General features: G+C 44.5%; 1 protein-coding gene across 1 annotated transcript; it reads right to left on the reverse strand.

Annotated features, from left to right (window-relative positions):
• Nucleotides 1-9876: 9876 nt before the first annotated feature.
• Nucleotides 9877-12487, reverse strand: RTP1 (receptor transporter protein 1; the record flags this gene model as incomplete). Its single annotated transcript, XM_084232348.1, has 2 exons — nucleotides 9877-10396; nucleotides 12216-12487. The coding sequence occupies 2 exons, from the start codon at nucleotides 12485-12487 to the stop codon at nucleotides 9877-9879; spliced, it is 792 nt and encodes a 263-aa protein (XP_084088474.1).
• Nucleotides 12488-13672: the final 1185 nt, after the last annotated feature.

The following is a 13672-nucleotide window of genomic DNA, read 5'->3' on the forward strand; positions in this document are numbered from 1 at the left end:
TCCATTTCCTAGCACTGCCTGGGCACCCTCATGTCTGTGGTGACTGGTACTAGGGGCTGCCGAGAGAAGGCGAACATGGTTCATACCTTACAGTCCTAGAAGGAAAACTGACACAGACAAGAGAGACTGTCACAGTGAACACCGCGAAGTGATATGTTTTGGAGCAACACAGAGACAGAAGGAAGGCCCTTCTGGTATGGCCGCCCTGGATAAGGAAGCATCAGGAAACCTTTGCAGAGGACATGGTTTTAGAGCTGAGCTTAGGGGGAGGGTGGTAGGGGACACTTTTCCACAGGTAAGATAGAGGTAGTCCTTCCAGATGGAAGGAAGATAAGAATAAATGTCCACTCATGCTCTCCCCAGGTTACATTAGCTTCTCTCACAAAAATGACACATCCAACAGACTGGCAGTTTAATTGTGGGACCAGAGCCAATATCTAAAAGACCCTTTCTCCATTTAGTCAGGCAAACAGGCCTTGAAACAACTTCAAGATCTACGTACAAGTACTGACTTCTGGCTGGACCCAGATTATCCTGTTTATTTTCTCAATTGCAAACTTATCCCTGTTCTGAGGAACTTCCTCAATGTGCCTTGCAACTTCTGCTTACCCTTTATCTAAAGCATTTATTAGATGACCAGGCCCTGCTTGACTGCTAAGATCCAAGAAGCCCAGCCCTCTCACAGAGTCATAGGAGTGCTGTTAGGACTGTCTTGTCTAATACTATGACCTCATTCTTGACCACTTCTAGAGATGGGAAACTCACTACCTCCAATGCATCCCCTACCAACTTTGAAATGTACCCCCTTAGTAAACGTCTCTCTTGTATGCAACCAAAATCCATCTCCTTAAATTTAAAGTTCTGATTCCAAGCCATGAGCGTTGTTATTATTAGCAATGATGATCACGCTAGATTTTATTAACAACAGATATTGTTGTTCTCGTGGGTGACTACACATTTGCTCCAATAAACATCTGCATTGAGTCAAACATCCCATAGGACTTGCATATTTTTTCATGCACTGATGATTCTGGTGAATTGTGTTTCCATTTATCTACATTTCACTGTACCTAATTAAGATCACTATATCATGAAGAGAGAGACTATTCTGGGAAGATTGTATTATTGACACAAAAGCATGTCTTAGATTTTCCAGATCAGTTCTGTTTAGATACCTTGTCCCTATTGATCCTGTAAGTTATTAAAATATACCAGGATGCCAGTCTTTCAGGTTCCAGATTACATTCTTTGATCATCATCCATACTTAGAATAAAAAAAATTGTTTTTCAGATTGTAAATTCATTGTTGGTTCATAAAATATGGATCAGAATATGTCATAGTTGATCTTGTTCTCTGCTTGAATGAATCATAGAGTCAGCACCAAGAAGCCCTTATGTAAAGGTAGCCAAGGAGCAGGGAGGAGAAGTCTAGACCACTCCTAGAGAAGAAACAGTGGCCAAGCTATGTCTACCATGGGTCTTGAAATCAAGAGACTAAAGTTCTATTAAGTGAGATCCCTCATCCAATTATAACTTGGGTGTTAAAATTCCCCAGATGATTCCAATGTACAACCACTTTGAGAATGAGGTTTGCAGGCTATCATGCTGAATATATGTAACCCCTGAAGAATTTTGGAAACTTATTTCCCAAGTTTGGACTTAATTCGAGTCACATAACCGTTAAGTAACAAAAAAGGGAGATGCCCCCCTGTTCTAGCCCATGAGCCAAAATATTTCTCTGACTCCTAGTCTCCATCACTAAGATGTTTCAAGACTTGTGTTTTCCTGAGAAGAATGGTGCTCTCTTACTTTGCAGCGGTAAACTGAAGAAGGAAAAACATGCTAGGTACAGGCAAACAGTTGGGAAATGCAATGGCAGTGGGTGTTTGGGTAACATGAGTAACATGTAATTCCTAAGCATGATGGGTATAAAAAGACTACCTTCAAGACTATCTGAATTGTTGCATTGGATACTTGACTCGGTTTTGGGAATAGGGAGGCAGGCATTTAAGGACTTTGAACTAAGACAGGTCAGTTACACTTTTCAAGCGGAGCAAAGAGTAAACTGAGGGAGAAGAGGCGAAAAGCAGGGAGATTCAAGATGGTTTCAGGACATCAGGCAATGACCCCTCTGGTCCAGAATGGAGTCCTTGGAGAAGGAGAGCAGGAATCTGCCTCCTGGGACTCTGAGAATTTAGCACTGAACATAAAGAACCTGCTTTTAGGCGATCCCCTCTGTTAACATGTGAGGGTGAATTGGTAAGAAGAGGAGAGGAAACAGGGCAGGGACACAAAAGCAGGAATAGATTTCAGGTCCCTGGTTTTTCTGTGACCTGCTGGTATCAGTGCTGGTCTCCGGAAAGGAAGCCAAGGATTCTTTGAAATTGAGGGGAGGAAACAAACAGGGAATTTTCAACCATCTCCTGTATCTTGGACATGTTGACCTTTTTTTAAGAAGATAAGGAAAATATCATTTGGATGCAAAACACAAGTACAATTCCTAGCAACGAGCTTCCAGTCACAGGCAAATGAGCTGGGACCATTTCAACATCTAGACAGATGAAGTCTCAAAAGGAGTCTTCTCCAAGGGATGGGGTGTTAGGACAAAAAGAAGGTGTGTGGGTGAACAGACCATGTCCACCACCAACATCTGTCAGATTATGATCCCCAGTCCAAACCAACAGACCAACACCAATCAGAGCACCTAGGGATCTGGAAGGCTGCATATAGATGCAGTCCTGGTCCAAGGTCTTAGAAGACACTGACCAATTTCAAAAGTGAGGACACTCATCTCCCCCTGAGCTTTATCCTATGATATTCCTTCATCTTGCCCATCTCCTAGAACTGTCTGGCTTATTTCATCCTTGTCTATTAAATGATCACACATGGCCCAGGCTGGCCGACAGGATCCAAGACAACAGAATGCTCCCTTTAAACAACTCAAACAACATCTTCTTTTGGTCTGAGTTTGCATGTCCAAAGCCCAAATCCATGTTTGCAGTCTAGACCTCCCGCTGTCTTTTTATTTTAGTGTATTTTAAAATTATGAAATACTTCAAACATGCTGAAATAAAAAAACAGAAACAATTCCACATCCTGCTCAGACTTGACGAAATGACAGAGCCCATGCAGGAGACACAAAAAGGATTCCACCCCGAACAGTGAGTTGGTGTCGTGAGAAAGGAGGTGCTTTGGGCCAGGGAAAGCACTCTGAAAGCTGGCCCTGAAGAGCTGAGTTCCAATTCAAGCTTGACTGAATCTTGGCTCTGAACACGCAAGTGTATAGTGCTCTCTGCCTCGGTTTCCATAGTCCTTCTGTTGGGTTGTCCTCCCCAGTCTCTCTACAGGGAGAGCCCCAGGGCTCAGTCCTTGGGCCTCCTTTCTTTTCTATCTATCTTCACTCCCTGAATTACCTCATCTGCTCTCATGATATTTAATATCATCAAAATGCTGATGACTCCAATTTTCCTCAAACGTGGGTTTTTCCTTTAAATTGCAAGTGGGAATATTTATCCACCACCTCAGCATTTCTCACACTAAGTGTCTATCTAGCAGATTGCTCAAAACACCTCTCATACATCACATGTCCAAATCCGAGCTCCTAATATTGGCCCCAAATCTGTTCCTCACACAGATTTCCTTGTCTTAGAAAGGTAACGCTATTCTTCCAATTGCCCAGGTCAAAAGTTTTGGAACCTCTTTAATTCCTTTTTTCTTTTGTACTCCACATCTCAGTCATCAGCAAATCCTCCCTGCTCTACCTTTAAAATATAACCAGAATCAATTCTATTTGTTCTCACCCCACTGCAGGCTGCAGCCTCAAATGGGCCACAATTGCCTCTTCCTGGATTACTGCAGGAGCCTCCTAGATAATCTGCTCTTTCACTCTCGTCCCTGTTGGTACAATGATGGTCAATTGGACAACATCACCCATAGCTCAAAGCTTCCAATGGCTTCTTGTTCCATTCAGATTAAAAACCAATGTCTTGACAATGACCTATGACTTACATGGCTGACCCCATTATTGTTCTGATCCCCACCACTCTGATGATGACTAAGCCTGAACTCCATTCCCACCATATTGGCATCCTCCAAATTGAACATTCCAGGCTGCTCCTACCTGGGAGTCCTTGCACATGGCATTCTCCTTACTTGGTTTCTTCATCTTTTTTCAAAGGTATGCCTTCCACATCTAGCCAATCTAAAATTATAACTCCATCCCACACCCTTGCCTAATTGATTCTTCTCCTTAGCACTGAACACTAATATACCACACAGCTGATATTGTCCAATTTGTCTACTAGCCATTAAGTTAACTGATTTAATCAGTTTTCTCTCCAGTATATCTCCAGTGCCTAGAACACAGGCTAGCCCATGATATGTACTCAGTAAATATCTGTTGAATGGGTGAAACTTGAAGTGGAGAATATCTTATTACATCAGCAAAATTGTATGACCCTATTAAGACAGGAGTGATGAATTGTTGGGCTTATTTTAGAAGTGAGGGGATAAGACACAGACTGAAATTCCATTACTACCACCTAAGACCTCCTGTAAATCTATGTCTTTCAAAATATGAATGCCTTTAAGGGTGATCCAGTCTGCACAATTTTGCTGGAGGAGAGGAACAGAAGGGATGGAGTAGAGAGGGGAGAGGAGGGGAAGGGAGGGGAGGGGAGGGGAGGGGAGGGGAGGGGGAGGAGAGGACAAAAAAATAAACAGCAGTTTGTGAATAGGGTCAGAGCTGATTGGACCCTCCAGTTCAGCTGACTTCTTTGCTTCATAAATGAGGAAACAAGGGAAGGGGAAGACGAAGTCCCCCAAGGCCTGCAGCCTAGACGTCAAGACAATGGCTTAACCAGGACTGAAACTCAGGTTGCCTAGCCCCTGGGCCATTGAGATTTTTATAACACATCCACCATCCCATCCTATCCTCACAAGACCCTGTCCCAAGACAGCCGTACAGCAGGACGTTTTGTGTCCCTGATGTATGTGGCAGTATCCACGCAATGCCAGAAATAATTCCAAGGGAAATTCCTTAGCTAGGAGTCCTACAGAGAACCAAATGGGACTTGGAATAGAGCTGAATTCCTCCTGGGTATTTCAGCCAATGGGAATGGAGCCCAGAAATCACTGGTGTTTTCTCTTTGGAGCACTTTTTTTTTTGTTTTTTTTTTTTGTTTTGAACAGTTATCATAAAAGAATGGAGTGGCTACCATGCCTCTGGAAAAAAGAAGTCACTGCTTTGAAATAAATATGAGTGGAAGGAAAGAAATGTTTCTACGTATATTAAAATAAACCAGTTCTAAGCCTTGGACTGGGAAGTTAACCCTTGTCTTCCAATCTTTTTTTACTACAGCTTTTACCAACAGAGCTGCAATCACTAAGAAAAGGACTCCTTCAGGACTCGGAACAAAGGCTGCCAACTGAAAGGGAAAAAAGGAAGAAAGAAAAGAATGAGCATGTGCTCCGTATTGGACAATATCACACACAGGGTATTATTTATTCTTTACAATGACCCTCCAAACTAGACAGTATTATTCCCATTTTAATGAGGAAAGTGGGACTCAAAGAGCTTAAATAGCTTGGCTAAGACCATTAAAGCTAATAAGTAGAACTAGGTCTCCAGTATCTCTTAACCCCAGATTTTATGATTTTCCCTTACTCGTTGTTGTAAAATCTTAGCCAAATTTCTCATTTTCTCTGATCTTTAGTTCATTATCCATGACCTAGGGCCCTAGAACAAGGCATGTCTAATCTTTTACATCTCTCATTGTGCATGGACTTAAGATGTTGCGAATTTTCCTTATTTGGTGATCTTCTTGGTTATTGGTTCTCAGGCCTCCTAAGAAAAGTTCTTCCATTGGGTTGGTTTCTTGCCCTAGTGAGTTTGAAGGGCATGATCAAGAGAGCACTTCTTACTTATCCCACACTGAGGATTTCAGTCTCTGGCACCACAATTCAGTGCCTGTAGGTCCCCTCCTGGTGTGAACAGCAAGGCCAGTGTGCAAAAGCTCCAATGGGAGAGGCTGGGATCCTGAAGCACCCTGAGGAGTTTGTTTATAAAAGCTAGGGTACCTCTAACAAGTTCATCATGTGTCATGTGGCCTCGTGTGCAAAGAAAGAACTGTTTCAGAGACGATTTTGCCAAGACAAAACTAAAGAAAGAAATGTTGTGGCTAAGCCAGTGAGCAAGCGTTGAACTCTCCATCTGTAGCAAGTGTAAGGGATAATAAGAAAAGCTATGCAGATGTCTTCCTACAGAGCAGGAGGAGACTTACTGCTTTAGGAAAGAGTTCTAGAATAAAGCTAAGTGAGGATTGGACTCCTTGCTCTACAACTACCTGTCAGTGGAAGCTGAGGAAATCACTTCTATGCTGTGGTCACATTTTGTCATCTGCAAAGTGAAATGGTTGAGACTTTGATGATTCTTCCAAATCTAACATCCCAGGATGCTGAAAATCTTCCTTTCCCCAAATAGACCCTCAGAAGCATAATGTCTTAGAGCTGGAAAAGAAGTGAGAGGATATGAAAGAGGAAGCAGAGAGAGAAATGCAAGTTCTTAACAGAAGCACCAGTTCTATTCTTGCATGGAGGACATTGATAGGAAATAGCATAGGCTGGAAACTGAAGGTTGAGTTGGCCTTAGCCTGGCAAAGAGAAAAGTAGGACGGATAAAACAGCATGGGTGAAGCCTCATGACAGCCCCGTGTACAGGATGGGTTACAGGAGGGAGAGAAAGGGAGTGCAGGTAAGAGTCCATTGCAACAAAATGGCATGTTGGGAAGCTCCAAGTCTGAAAATGATGTTTGCCCATGGAAACATAAAAAAACAACCTGAAACTAGTTAAATCACTTCATAGGAATTCTGGGAAATGGTCAAAGCAAATGCCCAAGCAAATCAAGCAAATGCCCAACTGAGAAAAAGGCACATTTCAGGACAGTAGAAAATCTTGTGGTGTTTTTATTTGCCTTTAACCCAACCCCACAGACCCCAGTTTTGGTTTGAGGGAGGCAGCACCCCAGTTTCCAATTTCCCCCTCAACCAGAGGGAGAAAAGCAGACTTTGTTTGCAATTATTCTACCTGTATGGGCTGAACAAGGGGCTGGTCTCTGTCTCACCTAACTCAGATCTCAGGCAGAGGAAGCAGAAGGCACTGTTGATGATAACTCACTGGTTCACTAGTCACTCAGCAAATATTTATTGAGCACTTACTATGTGCTCAATAGAGGTGAACAAAATGTACAATATCTATGTTTCTTGGAACTTATATTCTAGCAAAGTGTATAACCATAGACAAGAAATTAGAGTAGTTCCCCCCCACCCTTGTCTATGAATTTAGTTACCTACAGTCCACCATGGTCCAAAAATAATACATGCAATATGATATTTTGAAAGAGAGAGACTGCATCCACATAACTTTTATTAGAGTGTATTATTATAGTTGTTCTATTCTTATTGTTAAGTTGTACAGCACCCTATTTGTCAATTAAACTTTATCATAGATAGGTGTATATATCAGAAAAGCACAGTATATATAGGATTTAGATGCATGGTTTCGAGCATCCACTGGGGGTCTCAGAATGTGTCTCCCACGGACAAGAGGAGCTACTGTATAGCAAAGTTTGATGTGCCTCCAGGCAAGGATGGTGGTGCTCACTCAATAATAGATACTCTAAGAGCAGGATAAAGCCTTGTGGTGGACAGAAGCAGAAAGGAGTGAGTAAAAAGCTGAGCCCAAGTCCTAGAAATCCAAGGGAGATCATTAAGGAAGATCTCAGGTTTCCATTATTATAAAATTGGGTGGAAGAGGAAGTTTGTTCCTCAGTTAGAAGTCATCAAACCAGGCAACATAGTTGGATCACTTGGGAATCTTATTCTAAACCTGATACTGAAGCCCTTTGCCCAGAAATTGTGATTCTATTCTTGGGCAGAGGCTGGGCACTGATATTTGTTTACAAATGCCCCAGGATTTTTTAAAGGGCAGCAAGAGTTAGTGCTTTTGCAGCAAATAGAGCTCTTTGACAGGAGGGCCTACCCCTCAGTACCCTTTGAATCCCACCACATCAGGTCTCACCCAATAAAAGGTACTCAGGGTATGTGTCCTGGATAAAGGAATGGATATTGTGTGGATAAAGTGGAGGAAGTCAAGTACTACAATCAGGGGAGGGCACATAAGACTTGCCTTGTGCCGAGTCCTCTGTATGACTGACCAAGGGCAGCCTGTGTCCCTCACTATGGACAGTATTGGCCCAGACCTTGAGGTTGAAGTCAGATAATGTCATATGTGGGGCCTCAGAAAGAGGAAAGAGGAAAGAGGAGATGAAGGAGTGGAAGGACTACCCAAGAGCCCATTACAAATTAGGGACAGTGTGGTGAATCCCAAGCACACATTAATGACAACTAAGCTTGATTAATGTATCCCATCTTTATTAAAAAGTGCCCCTCTTCCCTCCATCCCTTCAATGGTGGTGAATTTGCATTAAAAGGGGGAGCACTTGGGGAAACAGGGAGAGTGAGTCAAGTTATTAAGAGAAATAGGGTGAATGAAAACCCTCAAAAGAGCTGTGAAGCATCCTGCATCTGGCTCTATCCACACCTCATTCCAGATTCTGACAATCAGAAAATCTTCTCTCCTCCCACTCTTGACCATATAGCATTGCATTTTATAGCAATGTAGGATTCCTCCACATATTTATGCACTGTTCCATGGACAAAGCACTTCACATCTTTAATGTTCCCTCTCTTGCTCATGGACCCCCATTCCAATGGTTTTAGGTGGACAGTTGATTTTTGGTGAGGAAGCTTCGTGTATGGCCCGTGTGGGAAAGGCTCTTATCTAGGATTCAGCAAAAAGCCTGGAGACCATGTCCCTGCTCCTGTGTTCTAGCCATCAGGACTTTTGAGAATCAGGCAGACTTGGTACCTGAACTCTGAACTCTCTAGTACAAAGCAGTGTCAATCTACTTGTTTCCCAAAATTGTGTGTGTGTGTGTGTGCATGTGCGCGTGCACTTTACTGCTAATACTCTACCTTCTATAGAAAAATCTCCCTTGAATTCTCTGCCAGTTCACATTCAGAGAGAGGGAAGCCTAGCTTTATGGGACTCCACCTCAATCACCATCTTTGATCCAGACAGATGCCAAAATCTACCCTTAGGGGAGGGAAGCTGGAAGTTGGGAGTCTGGTGAACAGAAGCAAAGAGACTGTGCATGGAGTACCAAAGGGTCAGCCTAGTGGCCCCACTTCTCACTCTGCAAGAGGAATCTCTGCTGTGTGCATGGGTGCAGAGCTGTGGGTGCCGCTTATACCCTAGGTAGAGGCTAATTTAAGGCTGCAGCTCCAGATGTGGCAGATAATGAAGGTGAGGAGTGGAGGGTTAACAAGAGAGTAAGGATGAGCTCATCACTATGAAAAGGCCTTTTCTGATCACCTACCTGTCGTTTTCAAACTTTTTAAAAAGCAGTGGAACATTTGTTCACACAAAACTCTTAAATGGAACTCCATCTAAGAGTTCCCTTCTGATTACTGCCAGAGGAGGAGGAGGTAGGAGCTGGGGCAGAGTGGTTGGACCGGAATAAGAAACCCACTCACTCAAATTATATTCAAAATCCAAGAGTCCCTGAGACACTGAAGCAGGATTTTGGAACCCTTTCAAAAATCAATGAGCTTAGCCCAAACCTATAATTTTAGAATAGAAAAAACTTTAAATAGAAAAACTGGGTGTTTTGTCCCAGGTGCCCTTGAATCAGTGGCAGCGCCAGAGCTAGAATCTGATCCCTCTCCCAACCAGGTCTCTCTTCCTCCCCTTCCACTAGCTGGATGGCCCCCACAGCTCTCGGGCCCCATGAGTCCCCTGGACCCACCAAGGGAATCCTAGACTGAGCTGCGGAAGGAGAACTGCAGGTAGATGATCAGCAGCAGGACCGTGGCCCAAAACAAGCACCAGGGGATGGAGCAGAAGTTGCAGCCAGAACCTGCCTCGGCCTGCGGCTTGGTGGGGCTGGGAGCCCGGGAAAAGGTGTAGGTGGTCGCCTCCTCCTCCAGCAGCTTCTCGCTGGGCTTCCAGTGCACGATGCCTTCCTGGCAGGCCTCGCAGAATTCGCCCCGGTGCCGCCGGTGGTCTTGGCGGCTGGCCACGTGGATGCGGTACTGGCCGCCACGCTCGCCATAACACTGCTCGCGCAGGCTGGTGATGAGGTTGTCCACCAGGCTCTCGATGTTCTCCTCCAGCATGCTCGACTCGTCCAGCCGCGCCGTGCCGCACTCGTAGCACAGCTGCTTGAAGACGCGCATGCGCACCGAGCCTGCCCGCTGGGCACGGTCCAGGTACATGTGGAACAGGATGACCACGTGGGGCGATTGCCAAGTGTGCCAGCACCAGGAGCAGTGGAACCTGCAGGGACAGGGAAAGGAAGGAAGACAGGATGGAGTGAAACAACTGTAGAATAGAAAAAGGGGTGAAGGTCAGTAGGCAGAGCTAGGAAGTGGAGGTCCTGTGTTTAGGGCCCCTGGTTCATTAGCTTTCCCCACTTGGCTGCCTGGCCTGGCCCTTTGTGTGTGCTACTAGGATCGGATGCACTCTCCAGGACACACCTGACATCCAGCACTGCTCTGCCTTGCTAGCTACCTCCTCTGTGCTCTGCTGAGGACTCTGCTCCCTGTCTTTCAATCCCCTCAGGTCATACACCAGGGCCTTGGTTCTAGGCATCTTTCTTCATCTCTAAAATGCACACAGTGTACTAGATGGACCCTTCCTGCTCAGCCCTCCTTTGACTCTGAGTGTGGCAATGACCCACAACAGGAAACATATAATCACTCAGTGCACACATTGCTACCTGACTGTGAACTGCATAGTCCAGTTCAGAATTCAAACAATATTGTTACCACTTCTCAAACTCCAGGCTAGTGCTGAGTTTATGCATCCCAAGGTTTAGAAGTAGTCTATGTGCAGTCTATGTGCAGAATGAACTGCTTGGGGCCACCTGAAGGTCAAGGCCACAACCAGACCTGCAGGACCCACAATCCTCTCCACATAGCCCTATAAGCCCTTCAGGCCTTGGAGAAGGCACCCACCTTCACCCCATCCCCACACTGCCATCAAGTGCCCAGCCTTCTGTATTCCTCCCATCATCTTGTTTAGGGACTACAAGGTTTAATTCCCATTTCTTTTAATTATTTCCGCTGAAGGCTGTTTCCTTTTTCTCAAACTAGATTACAAAAATTGGGGTGGAAAATGTCAGCCCTGGTGTACTCATAGAAATCACCAAGTTAGCATTGGTATGTTTTACTCTGAGACACAGAGAATAAGAAAATGATCCTTGGCACATAACTAGTTAGAGACTGAGTCCATCCCCAAACAGACAAAAAGTGTCAACAGATGTTGCTTAAATTGAATTGAATGGACTGAGCCAGGGCTGGAAGGAAGGCCTTACTTCTGACTCCAGGTTGCAGCACTCAGTCTCCCCTCTGTGGCCCATAGGGAAGTCTTCACTCAATACACCCATGGACAACTGCTCAACAGTCAGCTCAGATACCATTGCTCATATGAACAACCCATGACCTTGTTAAAATGAGCGTTCTGATTCAGTAGGTCTAGGATGGGGATTGAGATTCTGAATCCTTAACAAGTTCTACGTGATGCTGATGTAGCTGGTCCATGACTACAAGGCAAGGTTCTAGGCCTCCTGCAAAATGGGAAAACGAGGTCAAAGGGAAAAACTGAGTTGCTCAAGGACCATGCAGCTGAGAGCAGGGTCAGTTTATAGCGCCGCTCACGTGTTCAATATTGCATATTAAGTCAAACTGAGTTAAACATACTGAAAGCAAACTTTCAAACTTTTCCCCGGACCAGAGTACAGGCCACTTGTGCTCTCCCCCCACCCATGGTCCTTAAGCCCCCCTTTTATTGGTTTTTAACCATTTTAAAGGATTATTAAAATTGGAAAATATTTTAAGTATTCAAAGAACAAATAAATATATATCACTTTTTTTTTCTCCCAGAAAACTGACTCAGAGAGCGAAATTACATGGGTGCTCAGTGGAAGAGCTGGAATCCAACTCCAGTGTCAAAGTTCTGGTTAGGGAGTCTCCCTCCCAGCCTACACCAGCCCAGCAGTGAGCCTGACCTGCAGTACCTGGGTTCTTGTTTCTGCCTCCTCTTGGAAGGTGCCCCAGGGGCAGCCCGCAGGACCCCTACTGACTGGGCTACTCACCTGCCTGAGGCGTGCAATTCCAGATACTGCTTCCAACCAGGGGCCAACACGTTGTGCTTGAGGTTGGGATCTATGATGAGGTCCCAGCTGTCTGCTGGCTTTGCTTCCTCCATCTTCTCATAGAAGACTTTCTTCCATTCACCTGTGGTCACACTTTTACACATGGTGTCGTCAGGGGCAAGGGAAGGCAAGCTCCACTTGAAGGAGAATGAGGGGAGCGAGGGCAGGTGCAGGGCTGGGCAGCGCAGTCTCCACGGTCTAAAAATCCTCATCGACAGGACCAAGGAGAAGCAGGACCCAGCTCCCTCCTTTGTCCGCAGTGGAACCTGTTTCCAGGGCAACCAGGCAGGGTGCCAAGAGACAGAGCTTGGGGAGGCAGGAGTCTCTGAAGAGGTGTTTCAGGGCCCTGAACTGAGGCTGCTGAGGCAGGTTTGTGGATCTAAATGACCCAGATAGGGTGGTAGACTAGAAGAGAAGCTGAGTTTCAGACCATCTCTCTCTAGCCTGCAAAGAACATGCGAAAGCAAAGACCAAGGAGCAGGCTCAATTTCACCTTACTGCCCCTGGAGGCATCATCAGCCTCTGGCTGCTATGGTAACCATGATGCCTTAGGGAGCTGAGGAGAAATCAGGGTTGGAAGATGAAGAACTATTAATAATAGATGTAGCAATAATAATAAACTCTGCACCCCCACCTATCTTGTGACTGTCACTTAGCCATTTACAAAATACAATTGGAGATGTCTGGACCCACTGTTCTCATTGCCACTGTACAGGTAAGGAGCCTGAAACATCCCTGGCTTATAAATGGCAGAGAGAGCACGTATACAAATCCATGCTGTTGACCCCTTACCAAATCACTAATCCATTCATTTAAAAATATCGATGTCCCAGACTCTGCCAGGTGGTTGTAAATAGGTATGTACCCAATAACCAAAATGCAATGGGATGCAGGCTGCAGTAGCCGTGTATAACAGCAGCCACCTGTATCAAAGGTAGAAGCTATTGCATCAGCTTGGCAGGAGTAGGAAAGATCATTTTCAACTTGATTATAGAAAAGGAGTACAATTTCCAAGGGAAAAACAGCCTTTATTTTAGGTATCTCTCATGCTGTTTTTAGTAAATTATTTTTCCTTAAAAAGGGTTTCTGCAGATTTATTATTAAAGAAATGGAAACTATAGATAAAAGAGGCACAAGTAAGACTCTGCCCAAGATGATGACTGTATTGATATATGCCACTGCCCTCCATTATTCTGCACATGGATATATTTATGTCTGTGTGTATAGGCACGTATGCATATGTATACATGCCACCTTGATAAATTCTACATACTACAATGTGATCTATTTTTTAAATAACTATATATTAAATATTTGTCTAGGTTCTTAATGTTAGTCCATAGTAATATCATTTAGGCTGCTTATATTCTACTATATGGATGGACACATTTTATTGA

Source organism: Talpa europaea (genome assembly GCF_964194135.1).
Source record: "Talpa europaea genome assembly, chromosome: 4".
NCBI classification, from domain to species: Eukaryota; Metazoa; Chordata; class Mammalia; order Eulipotyphla; family Talpidae; genus Talpa; species Talpa europaea.